A 13983-nucleotide genomic window follows, 5' to 3' on the forward strand; every position below is an offset into this window, starting at 1 on the left:
CACAGCCTCACGGACTCTTATACGCTCTGCTGAGATCTGTACATGTGTAGCTTCAGGGTGGACCCTGGAAATGTCGGGTGTCCACTCCTGGTGCTGTACTTGTCAGCCAGCTTTGTGACCACCTGCCCAACTTCCTGAGTGTGGAGCCTGGCTGGGTCTCCCTCGGACCCCCAGCCTGCCCCAGTGCCGTCAGCGGCTCGTGCTGAGTGAGCACTGACTTGCGGAGGGAGCCATGGGGGAACATATGCATGAGCAGTGAATGGCAGGCGGGGCCTCGTGCTCTCCGGGGTGCCTGCCTGCTGGTTTACGGAGCCTCCTCCACACGGACGGGCAGCCAGTCCCGGAGCCACGTGCAGACTGACGCAGCAAGCGACCTGGCCTCCGGTTTGGGCGGGAGCAGCTCTCCTGTGCTTTCCCTAAGAATTCACTAGCATCTTGCAATGGTAGACCCCTGAGGATGTTTTTAAAAGGACTTGGTTTCTGGAACTTTTAAAATTAATCTCTGGACAATGTGGAAGCGGCTCGCCAACATACAGTTTCACACATCAAACAAAACCCCCAAAACCAAGCCCCTGGAAGAGGAGCTAGAACTGCGCCCAGGGGAGCCCAGCGGAGCTGTCTTTTGTCTGCTGGGGGGCCCACGGCAGTAGGTGCTGCCCGTGCTGCAGGGACGCCCAGGTGACAGCAGGCACGCCTGCCAACCCCCAGCCCTGGCACTAAGGAGCCCTAGCCTGGGGGTGAGCGAGCTTGGCGTGACAAGGCCACCTTCAGGGACTGTTCTCCCAGCGGCCGTGGGCCTATGGCCACCTGCCGGTGTTTCTGAGATGGGGGTGCCTGGCCCCGAGCAGGTCGGCAGCAGCGTAAGCATCACGCCTGCCCACTCCACCTGCTGATCCCTCCCATGGCCCTGCCATCCTGGTGGGTGGCAGCATCTCAGCCCAAAGGCGGGACCGGTGCGTGCAAGCAAGCCATCCTGGGGGCAGGAGGGTTGGCATGTCGGGGCTGTTTGCAGGGCGCATTCGACTGTGGGGAGTCAGTGACCGTGTAATCCCTGCGGCGGGCGGGAAGGCACGTCCCAGGCCCTGTGTGCGGGGGTGGGGGGCGGGGGTGGGGAGGGGGGGCGGGTGGCGCACAGAGCCTGGAGGCCCTTCCGCAGGAGGGCAGTTTGCCTGCCTTGCCAGCCTGCCTTGATGGAGCACCCATGAGAGCTAGGCTACCCCAAGAAATAGCACCCGGCCCTGCTTTCGGGGAGCTGCGGTGTGGGAAGAAAGGTGACCGTGATAATGAGGGCGAGTCCCGCCTCCGAGGGCCTGCGCCACGCCAGACCCCGCGCTCACTCCCGCAGTAGCTCCTACCGGGTCACCGCGAACTCGGCTTACACAGCAGGTCAGTACTCTCTCACGGCTCTGTTGGTTAGGGACCTAAGATCCGCGTCACTGGGCCAAAGCGGACACAGAGGGCCCACTCCTGCCTGCTTCCGGCCCTGCTAACCTGCACGGGAGGCCTTTGCACAAAGCCACCAGGAGGGGCGTCACCCGGGTACCAGGGTCCTGCCTCCAGCTCCCACCCCTGGGGGGCAGAGCCTGCCCCAGCCCAGCGGCTGCTGCTGAGTCTGGGTGAGTCAGCACCCCTCAGCCCTGCATTGTCTGCCTCTCCAAACAGGCACATGGGTGGGGCCCAGGGCCCGACCCCTGAGCTTCCGTCCCGCCTCTCGAGGTATTGAGGAGCACGTTGGCTCCTGCCCTGGGCCGTGGTTCTGGCTGGGCTATGGTCAGACACCCGCCTTCCTCCACCCACCAAGCAAAGTCTTACTCTGACTCTTACTCTCAGCCCTGCGGAGACCACGCGTCCTCTAGCAGCGCGTCCCCGTCCCCATCGTCCCAGCTCCAGGGACCTGGGACGCCTGTCTCCCTGGTCTAGGGATGCTCCCTCGGCCCACCCAGGGTGGCCCTGAGAGTACAGATGGCCGGGGAGGCTCCTCATCACCTGTGCTTCTCCTTTCATCTCCTGGCAAAAATCTCGAGCCAGCACATGGGGAAGGGGCCTGGGACGTGATGTGGGAAGATGTGGGCCGGGCCCACTCCTCCACGCTCTGCACTTGCGTTCACTCATCTGTGGAACCTAAGGAAGGGGGCGGCGAGACTGGCTGAGCGCCTACCGAGCACCCAGGGCCACGCGGCACTTTCCGTGCTGAGTTCAGCCCATCTCGCTGCGACCCTCGGGCAGGCCCACTGCCCGTCCTGCAGGCACGGGCACAGGCTCGCAGCTGGCCCAAGCCAGGGCCATACTCAGTGGCAGAATCCAGAGAGGCCAGGCTTTTCCCATGGTTGTGGGGGCTCCTCTAAGCCTGCACCATCGCGGAGTCAGCATGGGAACCGGCTGAGGTGGCCTCTCACGGCTCTGCTGGTTAGGGACCTCAGTTCCGCGTCGCTGGGCCAAGGTGAGCTCCCCCAGGCAGACGCTGAGGCAGAACCTTGGCTCCCAGTGGACGTTGGAGACGTCACAGCACCAAGCCCGACTTCACAGTCAGGAAGGCCAATGTCCATCCCAGCTCTGCCACTGGGTCGAGTCTGCTTACTGTCCTGAGCCTCAGTTTCCCTCTGTGAAATGGAGACAAGGAGCCTGCTTGCAGTTGGGGGGCTGCATGCACTCATTGTGCAGTGAATGTTCGCAGCTTCCCCAGGGCAGCGTCCAGTTCAGCTAGGACAGCCGCCGGCCAGCGAGGTCTCCACTTGCATTGTCCATTCTTCCTCCTCCTGGCGAGGCGGGGCCCTGCTGCAGTGCTGCCGCCTGTCACCAGCACGCGCACACAGAGCCAGGAGGTGGTGACTGTTTTTCTTTCCCAGAGCCCCCTGCTGTGCCTCATGGCCACTCGGGGACGCCAGCGTGGCTGCCCTCCGCAGCTGTGGGCAGGGCATCCTGCAGGTGGCAGAGCGGACAGGCCGCGGAACTGTCTGCCTCTTCGGATCGCTCTGGGGAGGGGAGGTGTATTGACCAAGGTTGCCTTGAAAGGCCTTGGCGGTTGCCTAAGACAGAAAAAGTCAGCTTAAACTGCTTTAAACAAACAAAAGTATTGGCTCAGATACTGAAAAGGCCAAGGCACTAGCTTCTGGTGAAGCTGGAGCCATACCCAGGGTTCAGTTCAACACACTGGTCCTCCATCTCTCCACACCGATGTCCCTGTATCACCCTCAGTCTTGGCCTCTCCCCTCACGGTCCCCAGCAGCTCCACACCGACATCCTGCTCACTTAACCCTGTGGACAGAGAGCACCGCCTTCTCGAAGGGCTCAGCCCAAGCTGCTGTCCCAGGTGCCTGGGGACAAGGGATGGTCTCGGTCACATGCCACCCACCCCCTCCCCCAGCAGAAGCGGGGACCTGGGTCCAATACAGATCCAGCCCAAAGCGCCCTCGGGGCTGTGCTCCACCCCCAGGCATCAGCTTCACACACACACATCCTCATATGCCATCCTGTTTTTAGACATGCTGCTTCCTCATAAACTCCTACTCATCCTGCAGAACCCAACCCAAATTTCACCTTCCCTGAGAAGCCTTTCCTCATACTTACAGACACTTAGGGAGTTTGTTCCTCTGCTGGAGCCTTTATCAAACTTCTCACTGCGTACCTGATTGGCAGGTCTGCCTCTTCCACGTGGGCTCTGAGAGGGGAGACAGAAGTCCCAGCAGCTCTCTGCGGGGAAATAGGCCCCACCTACCACCTTCGAGCCCACCTTCTGCAGCTGGACTGGGCTCCAACCCCCCAGGGAGGCCCCACTGTGGCGCATGCTGCACAGGCACCACCCAATCCAGCCTCCTACTTGGGAGAGGCTCACCTGGCTGTGGAGTGGGGTCAGCTCACAGACACCCAGGCTTCCCTGGGCCCGAACATGGCGCTTTAACTCCCCATGTAACCACGGCTTGTCTCACGGGCCTCAGCGTGGTCAGTGGGCTCCACAGGGCAACCCCAGTGCCAGAGGCCTGGGCAGGCCCCCTAGGACCACAGGCTGCTGTGACACAGCCCCGACCAGCGTCCTGTGGGCCCCGCCCCGAGTGTCTGGGGAAGGAGCAAAGGGTCTGAGAATGGGGAGCACCTCAGCTCTTCCCCTCAGCCTTCCAGAACGTTTACCCTCCCACCCCCACCCCAAGCCTGTCCCAAGAGCCTCCCATAGGCATCCTCCCTGCCCCTCGGTGACAGTCTCCTGAGTCTTGTCCTCACACCTGTCCTGTGGTGGGGATCTTAGGTTCCCTTTCCCCCTGGATACATGGCAGCCCCTGCCCTAAGCCCTCTCCTGAGCCCCTCACACTTAGCGCAGTTCCTCGCGTGGACTGGCCTCTGGAGGCGGCCTGTGAAAGGAACAGCTTGAGGCTGCGACTTACGACTTATCCCAAAGGCTTCCTTTTACCACGCTCAGAGCTCGGCACACAGACGTGCAGCCCTCCCGGGTTTCAAGAATGCCTCTGCGGGATGCCAGCCCCCTGCCAGGTGCAGCATTCAGAGCTACCCGGGACAGGCCCTGCTCCCAGGCAGGACTAGAAGGTGGACCCACCCACCAGGACCGGAGCAGTACATGGGGGGGGGGGGGGGGAAGCAGGGAGAAGGAAGCAGAGCCAGTGCCCAGGAAGGCGCTTCAGGGAGGGTGGATCCCACTGAGGAGGATCCCTGACCTGGGCTTACAGGGGGGACACAGAATTAGCCCAGCGAGGTGCAGAGCGCAGGGAGGCATCTGAGGCCAAGACGTGCGGCAGCGTGGAATTGGCCTGGGAGTTCCTTGGATCTGCAGGTCATTGCAATCGCATCCAGGAAAACTAGAAAGTAAGGTTGCAGAATGCTTACGTCCAGGCCAGGGAGCAGCCTTGAGTAGCGTGTTGGCCCAGCTGTTCAGCCACCTGCAGGGCAGCTGTTTGCTCCTGGTTGGCATTGTGCTGTGAGCACAGTTGCGTGCACTATTGAAATGCTCTGATCTCGGCTCGGCTCCAGCCAGCAGACGTTCTTCCCTCTGAAGCAACCAGTTCTGACAGTGCCAGCTTTTTGCATCCAACATCAGCCCCATGTGAAGACGGAGAGCCCCCTGGGCACTTGTGGGCTTGTCCCTCAAGGTGCGGTGCTGCTGCCGAAACAGCCGGCTGACAGCTGCGTCACCATTTGGGGGACTTTCCTCCTCCTGGCCACCCTGTGAAATAGATACTGTTTTTCCCCATTTTACAGATGAGGAAACTGAGGCTTGGGGAGGTTAAAGTAATTGCTCAGTTTGAGCTCTTAAAGGCTGAGATTCTAATCCAGGTTTGTGTGATTCTAGCACATTCTTTTCTTTGCACTCTGCCAAGTCATAGAGAGACCCTATTTTCTGAAAACATTTGAAAACTGAATTTTGGTGAATTTCATTCCCAAGTGACTTGGTGTGTTTTCTTTAATGGGTGTGTTGGGAGGAGGTGACTGCTCAACGCCCCCGCAGCTCACATGCTGACAGCTGCCTACAGGCCCTGGCGAGCAGGTCTTGTGTAAAGTCCCATCCTCACACTGAGCAGAGCTGGCACCTCCTCGAGGGCCAGCCAGGGGAACGTAGAAATGGGAGGTGGCCATGCCAGCCAGGGCCAGAGGAACCAAGGCAGGCCACAGTCGACAGGACATTTGAGAAGGGAGGCTTCGTAGCCTTGGAAGGAATTCGTCTAAGGCAGCGGTTCTCAACCTGTGGGTCACGACCCTTTTGGGGGTTGAACGACCCTTTCACAGGGGTCGCCTAAGACCATCAGAAAACATATAATTACATATTGTTTTTGTGATTAATCACTATGCTTTAATTATGTTCAATTTGTAACAATGAAAACACATCCTGCATATCAGATATTTACATGACGATTCATAACAGTAGCAACATTACAGTTATGAGGTAGCAACGAAAATGATTTTATGGTTGGGGGTCACCACAACATGAGGAACTGTATTAAAGGGTCGCGGCATTAGGAAGGTTGAGAACCACTGGTCTAAGGGAAGCTGGAATGATATTCCAAACTTAATTATAGCTCCATTTCCAAGCTCTTCTTGGATCTCGACCTTTTCCTTCACAGCTGATCCCGGCTGAGCGCTTCACACCAGGGACTGCCCACCTGAAGCCGAACTTCTCCTTTGGGGCATCTCCGATTCCTCCTTTTCTCATTTCTGTTAGGAATACGAGCGCTTTGCATCTCCTCCAGCATTAATATCTCCATGTTCTGTTTCTCACACACTGGCAGAATGCACACAGTCATTCATTCAACAAAGATTGATCTGTTACCGCTGTGTATGCAGCCTGGAGCGCACTGGGAGCAATGGCGACCTGCACAGGTGTGCGACCTGCTGAGCCTGTGGCCCAGCAAACCCAGCCGTGTGTGCAGAGAGTTCCACCCCCACACGGGGTGGTGGGGGCAGCCTCGCCGGCATGCAGGTGCTGCCCTGCACGCACGGGCTGGGTGGGAGTTCGGACTCTTGAAGGGTGACAGCGATGCTGGATACCGGATGACAAGTGCAGGTGCCCCCTGGGTCCCGCTGCATGCGGGGCTCCCTGTGGGGCTCCCAGCAGGCCACGCCTCCTTAGAAAGCTGCTCTTTCTCTCTGCAGGCCTCCTGCCCTGAGTGGCAGCCCCGTCATCTCCGACATCTCATTGATCCGGCTTTCGCCCCACCCTGCCGGCCCCGGGGAGTCCCCCTTCAACGCCCCCCACCCGTACGTGAGCCCCCACATGGAGCATTACCTCCGCGCCATGCACAGCAGCCCCACGCTCCCCACGATCTCTGCAGCCAGGGGCCTCAGCCCTGCTGACGGTGAGTAACAGCCCTGTGGTGTCAGGTGGGTACTGGACTTACGGGGTCACTTCCTAAAGCATATAAATGTCTAATCACTCATGCACTTGAGACTAACATAATGCTGTATGTCACCTGTAGTTGAAAAAAAAAAAAGTTTAAAAACAATAAGCAACCCGGTGAATCTTCTCAAAACCTGCCCACCAAAACCTTCCCCTGCACCTGCAGTCAGTGCCAGAGAGGCCATGGCTGCGTGCACTGAGCCCACAGGCAGAGGCCCCAGAACCACGGCCCACCCATCCCTTGTCCCCAACTGCACCTCCCCACCTCCCGGTGTGACCAAGAGTGAAGCTGAGCTCCGGGCCCAAGTGTCCTGTGAGAGCACTCAGCCTGCCTGGGTCCAGGAGGTGCCCTGCGGCACCGCTTCCCCCCTCTTCCCCCCCAACCCCCCCATTCACCAAAGAGAAACCGCACCAGGCAAAGGGTTGCAGCCCCGGGCCCTGAGCACTGCTGCTCGGTCAGAACCCAGCCCTGCGCTCAGCGCGGTCCCGCCTGGCCTTGACCGAGCTGAGGTGTCTGGAGGGGGTGTGTGCTGCGCCTGCCTCCCCTCGTGGACAGCGGGCAGTGCCCCGCCTCTCCTGATGGCCCGTGCCAGGCGGCTGGAGCACGACGGTGCAGGCCCTGATGTTCACATGTGGTGTCGCCGGCTGTGTGGTGCCCCCAGGGGAGAAGGCGAGGTCTCATCCTGAACCCGGGAGCAGGCCTGGCTGGGGAGAGGGCCTCTGTGGATGTGGTTCCCTCGGGAATTTTGAGATGAGATCATCCGGGCTGGTCCACTCAGGCCTAAATCCAAGGACAGGTGTCCTTACAAGACACACAGGTGAGAAGACACAGAGATGGGAGTGATGTTGCACAGGCCAAGGAAGCCAGAAGCTGGAGCAGCCAGGGCCGATTCTGCCCAACAGCCTCGGAGGGAGGGTGCTACAGCACCTGGTTGTGGGCTTCTGGCCTCCAGGCCGCGAGGGAGTAAAACTGGTGCTAGCAGTGCTTACACCAAGGCTGGCTCACTTGTCGGGGCACCTGGGAGCTAGTGCACACTCACTGTGGGGGAGGGGCTAGGGGAGCGTGGGGTGTCTAGGGAGGGCCAGGAGCCGAGCATGCTCCAGGGACCTATGGGTCAGGGACTGCCGTGTGGCCCATGAAGAGCCAGTGGCTGGACGGGCTGCCCTCAAGGGAGACTCGAGTTGACCGAGCACTGACTTCAAGCTGGATTTTGATGTAAACGTTGAGGTGACTCCTACCACCCCCGCTTACCCGATCCCACACCCATGAGAGCCCGATGGGCCAGCAGAAAGGCTGTGGGTACTTTGCATGACCCTGCCCCCTCTGGTGGACCAGACACCTGGAGGCCTCACTGGCCCTGGCCCAGCCCCCAGGAGGCTGAGGAGCCTGTCCGGCCACCAGGCAGCATCAGCCCAGCGCCTGCTGGCACGAGGCAGCATCTGCCAGACCGAGTGTGCCCGAGGGTGAATGGGCACCTGGGGAAGACTTCAGGGAGGAGGGGGCAGGCGACGAGGGAGACAAGGGCGTTTTCTTCATGGACGACAGACAGAGGCCTTGAAGTGCTGGGACTGAGGCCAGGCTCTCTCTAGAGGACGCAGAGGAGATAGGGAAGAGGAGGAGGAGGAGGAGCAGGAGGGGGAGGAGATGGAGGAGTGGGAGGAGGAGGAGATGGGGAGGGGGAAGGAGGAGATGGAGGAGGGGGAGGAGGAAGAGGAGATGAGGGAGGGGGAGGGGAGGGGGAGGAGGAGATGGGGAGGGAGAGGAGGGAGGAGGAGGAGGAGGAGCAGGAGGGGGAGGAGATGGAGGAGTGGGAGGAGGAGGAGATGGGGAGGGGGGAGGAAGAGATGGAGGAGGGGGAGGAGGAAGAGGAGATGAGGGAGGGGGAGGGGAGGGGGAGGAGGAGATGGGGGAGGGAGAGGGGGAAGAGGAGGAAGAGGAGGAGGAGGAGGAGGAGGAGGAGGAAGAGAAGATGGGGGGCAAGGGGGAGGAGGAAGCCTCTTCTGCTGCCAGCTTCTCTCTCCAGCCACAGGAGGTCTCCCCTGGTATTTGCAGGACTGATGGCAGGGGCGTGGGCTCAGTGGTTGGGAACTTGAGCTCTAGATCCAGCCGCCTGCTGTGTGACCTTGGGCAGGACCCCTGGCCCTCTGAGAGCTAAGGGAGGTAAAGGCGACCCTGCTTGCTGTGTGGCGACAGTGAAATCAGAGAGTGACCGACTCCCTCTCGCTGCACCTGCACAGACCGGGGGCGCTCCGCACAGCCTTGTGCTACAATCATTAGTAAGACCTGGATGGTGGGCATTATTGCCCCAGTTCTGCAGACCTGGTACAAGCTAGGATTCGCCCTGGGTATGTGTGGTTTCCAAGCCCCCCATCCTTTCCCTGGCACCACAGCCCTGAGGGCCAGGCCCCCTGAGAACTGACGTGTGCCCGTCCTGTCTCTGCTAAGGCCCAGGCAGGGCTGCTCGAGGGCTGGAGGCAGACAGCCCACTCTGCAGCCGCTGGACAGGGAGCTGGTGGCCTGTGGCAGGCGAGGGGCTCTATCTAGCCAGGCCCAGCAGCTCTCGGCTGCGCTCTCACCTGGAATGCGCAGTGGCACTGCCAGGCAGCCCACCGTCTGCTGCCCTGGCACCTTCGTTTGTATCTTTCCTCCGAAGCCTCGGCTGCAGCACTGACCCTGTGGCCCTGAGCTGTGGGCTTCTGCGGGGCTTGGAGGGGAAGGAGAGGGTGGGGTTATGGCTTTGGTGAAGTGGAGGATGCAGAGCTGAGGCTGGGCTGGCCGCCCGCCCTATGGCAGCAACATGCCCACCCACTTGGCCTGCTCGGTGCGGACATGGGGCCGGGGGAGGGGCACACAGAGGACAAGGGATGGACTTGAGGACACTGAGGGGAACTCCTCAGGCCAGGCGGTAGGTCTCTTTTTCCTTCCTTTGCCAGATTCTGATGGCTTCTTTCTTTCTCCCTCCTCTCTGCCCACAGTGGTCCATGAGCACCTTAAGGAGAGGGGGCTGTTTGGCCTCCCCCCGGCAGGCACCAACCCCTCAGACTATTACCACCAGGTGGCCCTCATGGCAGGCCACCCCACGTCATACGGGGACCTGCTCCTGCAGACGGGGGGCGCCGCTGGCACCCCCCACCTCCACGACTACCTCAATCCAGTGGACGGTGAGTGCTGGGCCAGGTGGTGGCAGGGAGCGGGATGGGATGGGCCTGACGGTGCCCCCAGGGGCTGAGGCGGGTGCTTGCTGCTCCTTTGCGGGTAAGGAGCCCTAAGGATGGGTCTGGATTTACCCCAACCCCTGCCAGGACTGTGTCCATAGGGGCCAGGCCTGAGCCACACACACAAATACTCAGTGAGTGTCTCGGGGATCGCAGACACTGCAGGGGACGAAACACACGCCTCTGCCTTCGGGGACAGGTGGGCAAAGCCGGAGGGGACGGCCGCGTGCAGTGCGGGCATGACTTTAAATGAGGAAACCGAGAAACCTTCACGGGGGAGGTGATATTTGAACAAAGAATTGAAAAAAGTGATCCGTGCGGAAATATGCAGGAAGAGTGACCCAGCGGGTGAACAGCAGGTGCGGGGCCTGAGGCAGCGGGCCTGCTGAGCTCCCGAGGCGGCCGGGAGGCCCGTGTGCCTGGCACCCCGTGAGCCGGGCAGCAGCGGGGTGCCGCGTCCTGGGGCTGCTTCTGCAGGCTGCTCGGGGCTTGGTACGACGTTGGCTTTCGTGGGGAGTGGGATGGGGCCCTCAGAGAGGGTTGGACAGAGGAGTAACGGGGTCCGACATATTTTAAAAGGACCCTCACTCTGACTGCTGCTCTGAGGACAGATGTAGGAGCTGCGGGGAAGCAGCAGTGGGTTAGTAGAGGGAAAGGCGGTCACGTATCGGATAGATGTCAGGTGGAGCTGGAAGTTCACTGCCAAGTCAGATGTGGAGCTAGGGAGGGAAAAGGACGGCCACACAGTTCCATCCGTGGGCTGGGGCAGAGCCGCGCCCTCACTCCTGAGGCCTGGCTGTGGCCCACCCCCTCCAGGAAGCCTGCAGACGCGCTCCCCACCCCCGCTGGCTTTCCTCTCTCTGCCCGCTCAGTGCGCACTCGCAGGAGCCATCAGGCGGTTCCTGAGCCCCTGAGCCAGGGGTGGGCAAACTTTTTGACTCGGGGGCCACAATGGGTTCTTAAACTGGACCGGAGGGCCGGAACAAAAGCATGGATGGAGTGTTTGTGTGAACTAATACATGTTAGCACTGCTGCTGGTGAAGGAGCGGAGGGGAGAGCAAGAGAACCCTCCGCTCTTTCGGCTCCGCGGGCGGATAGAACAGCCAAACGGGCCGGATAGAACAGCCGAACGGGCCGGGTAGAACAGCCGAACGGGCCGGGTAGAACAGCCGAACGGGCCGGATCCGGCCCTCGGGCCGTAGTTTGCCCACGGCTGCGCCTACTTGTCCCCAAAGGGTGTGCGGGCCGAGCACTGCAGCCCTCCCCCATTTATTGTCCACGTTACGCTCGATGCTCCCTGAGGGACGTGATGGGAAGTTTCTCCCTGTGTCTGCCCCCCACCCCAGCCCCGCACCCCCTCCCCATGCCTCCTCCAGGGCGGTGTTTATCCAGCACTAGGCACATGGTGTAGAGAGTGAAGCGCAGCCTGCTGGCCCCGTGCGTGCTGGCCACATGCCCCCTTCTCTCCTCCCACCATCCCTGCGGGTGCTCCCATGGGAGCCGGAGGGTGACAGCAGGTGGTGAGGTTGTCACCCATGACCTGACAAAGCTAGAAACCAGACAACCGCATACAGGGCATAAAACTGGACTGTGTGTCCCAACAGCCATGTCCTACCATCAGGTGACCCCAAACCGGTCCCACCTCCCAGGGCCTCAGTGTGGACGGACTGGGCCAGCTGGACGGTGGGCAGGCACAGAGAAGCTGGCCGCAGGGTCAGGTGGAGCAGGTGTCCCGAGGGCAGGAGAGGCGCGAGCACCTGCTGTGAGGAGAATTGCCTCTGTCCTGGGCCCTCGCGCACATTCTCCCGCGTGACGCCCCAGCCACCTCCTGAGGCTGGAAGTATACCCCTGCTTAAAATGAGCCAACGGGTTCCCAGCCCAGGTGACTTGCCCAGGTGGCAAGGCAGGGTTCCAAGCCCCTATCTGTTTGTCACTGGCATCTTGGCTTTTCCTGGGCCCACCACCTCCACGCAGCCCAGCACATCTGACCAGCCGGTGAGCCATGGCCTCAGGGAGGGCCCCCTGGACCAGCTGTGTTCCAGCTCAGCCCAGAGCAGCGGGGCCACACCAGGGCGCTTGTCAGGGTGGTGGTGAGCAGTGAGCTGAGGGCACACCCAGGCCAGCGCCTGCCTGTGGTGGGACCAGGAAGGTCTGGGCAGTGACACCGGCTATGTGAACTGGATAAGATCTTGTGTGTGAACCTGTCTCGGTGCCTGGCCTGTAGTATGTGCTCAGTTATCGGTAGTTTAAATGTCTTTCCACCGGTATCTTTTTCCGTCTTTCAAGTGGGAAAGACAAGGCTGGGGGGAAGGCCACTGGAACCATGTCACAGTTTGAATTTCACCCCGAGGGTGACTAGGAGCCCCAGGGTGTGACTGCCCAGTGGCCAAGGGGCAAGTGATCCACGAGAGGCAGGCAATGAGCCTGAGCCGAGAGGCCGTTCTGGGAAGGCGGGCACACAGCACCGCCGCCACCGCTGCATCCAGACTCCCCCGGACAGCTCCCGCTCCTGCCTGCCATGCCCTCCCTGCAGGCCGGCCTGGCTCCATCCTGCACGGTGTCCTAGGACCCGGGTCAGTTGGCACATCTCCTGGGACAATGCCCCAGTCCTACCCAGCCCAGCTGCCCGTCCTCCATGCCCGCCTCGGGGGGGCCCGAGGAGCTCCGACTGCACTGGCTGGCACTTCTGTGTCTGCACGCTGGGTCTGAGCTTCGCTGCCAGGGAGCAGGCCTCTGTGTCTGTGGGTGAGCATGCGCGTGAGTGGCAGTCACAAAGCACCTGGGATAGGAAGATGCAACTCATTCGGGAAGAAACAGCTGGAAAAGAGCTGTCAGCTTGCAGGGCGCCGGGACGGGGCGGGCACAGGGCAGCTTTGTGTCCTGGGCACTCAGCGTTGGGCCACCCGTGGGGCGGGCGGGGCCTCAGACCTGGAAGGCAGGGAGTGAGGAGGTGGCTCACAGTGGGCACAGGACACCCAGCTCGGGTCGGCTGCCGCTGACTAACTCATCACACCAACTGCCGTTGCCCTGCCCCTCGGTCCTGAGAACGCCCGGGCTCAGGGCTCAGGCGCAGAGGGAGGCATCGCCATCCAGCTCCGGCCTGGGAGGCATTTCAGCTTCTCAGGCCGAGTGAGGCGCCATTCTAGAAGCGAGGGACACAGCGAGGCCCTGCCCGTCGCATCCTCCCGCATGGCGCTGCTCCGTGTAAGCTCCTGGCAGGACAAAGGCCACCCCCCCTCCCCAGCCTCCTCCCTCAGCACCTCCTTCACAGCCCAAGAGGAGGCAGAACAGTGGGGCAGAGAGAACTTTCCGGGGCTTTGACTGTGAAGCCAGGGTGTGGGACGGGGTCTGCAGGCTGAGGCTGCCTGGGAGGGTGTGGGACGGCTTCTGGGGCCCCCATCCAGCAGAGCAGGCCCCGTCCACTCATTGGCAAACCAACGGCACAATTTCACCTCAGACAAGGGCCATCTGCACACTTCTTTATTTAATACTTTTAATAGACTTGTAGCGGGAGAGCGGGTTGAAGAAATGGATGCTAAAATGGAACTTAGCATTTTTTTTTAAATGGGAAACCTGATCATATTTGAGGAAGGCGTCCCTATCTCTGTCTCCATCGAGCCTAAAAATAATCTCATGTGTACAGGCAGGCACCCTCCGTAGGGGAAAGCATGGCGTGGGGAGGGGAGGCGAGAGGGGGAACGCCCTGGTGGGGCGCCTGCTGAGAGCCCAGACTTCAGGCCTCCCAGGGAGGCCAGGCTGGGGCAGGAAAGCACATCTCCCTGCAGCCTGGCCCCTCTGCTGGGAGCTCTGGCCTCCTGGGGCCGGTGGAGGCTCGCTGCCTCTGGTTCTTAAAGGATCTGACTTGTAGCCGGAGAGCACGGAGGGGGGTGGGGGCGTTGGAAGGCAGCAGATAACCAGTCAGGGACCCA

General features: G+C 61.1%; 1 protein-coding gene across 1 annotated transcript in view; it reads left to right on the forward strand.

Moving 5' to 3' along the window:
• Positions 1-13983, forward strand: part of GLI2 (GLI family zinc finger 2) — a gene marked incomplete at both ends in the record, with an annotated part of 165889 nt that overhangs the window by 125566 nt on the left and 26340 nt on the right. The window contains 2 exons of the mRNA XM_081095474.1: positions 6595-6797; positions 9815-10000. Of these exons, the coding sequence (XP_080951600.1) occupies positions 6595-6797; positions 9815-10000 (389 nt within the window). The remainder of the gene's footprint in view (positions 1-6594; positions 6798-9814; positions 10001-13983) is intronic.

Source organism: Myotis nattereri (genome assembly GCF_964212035.1).
Source record: "Myotis nattereri genome assembly, chromosome: 7".
Classification (NCBI taxonomy): domain Eukaryota; kingdom Metazoa; phylum Chordata; class Mammalia; order Chiroptera; family Vespertilionidae; genus Myotis; species Myotis nattereri.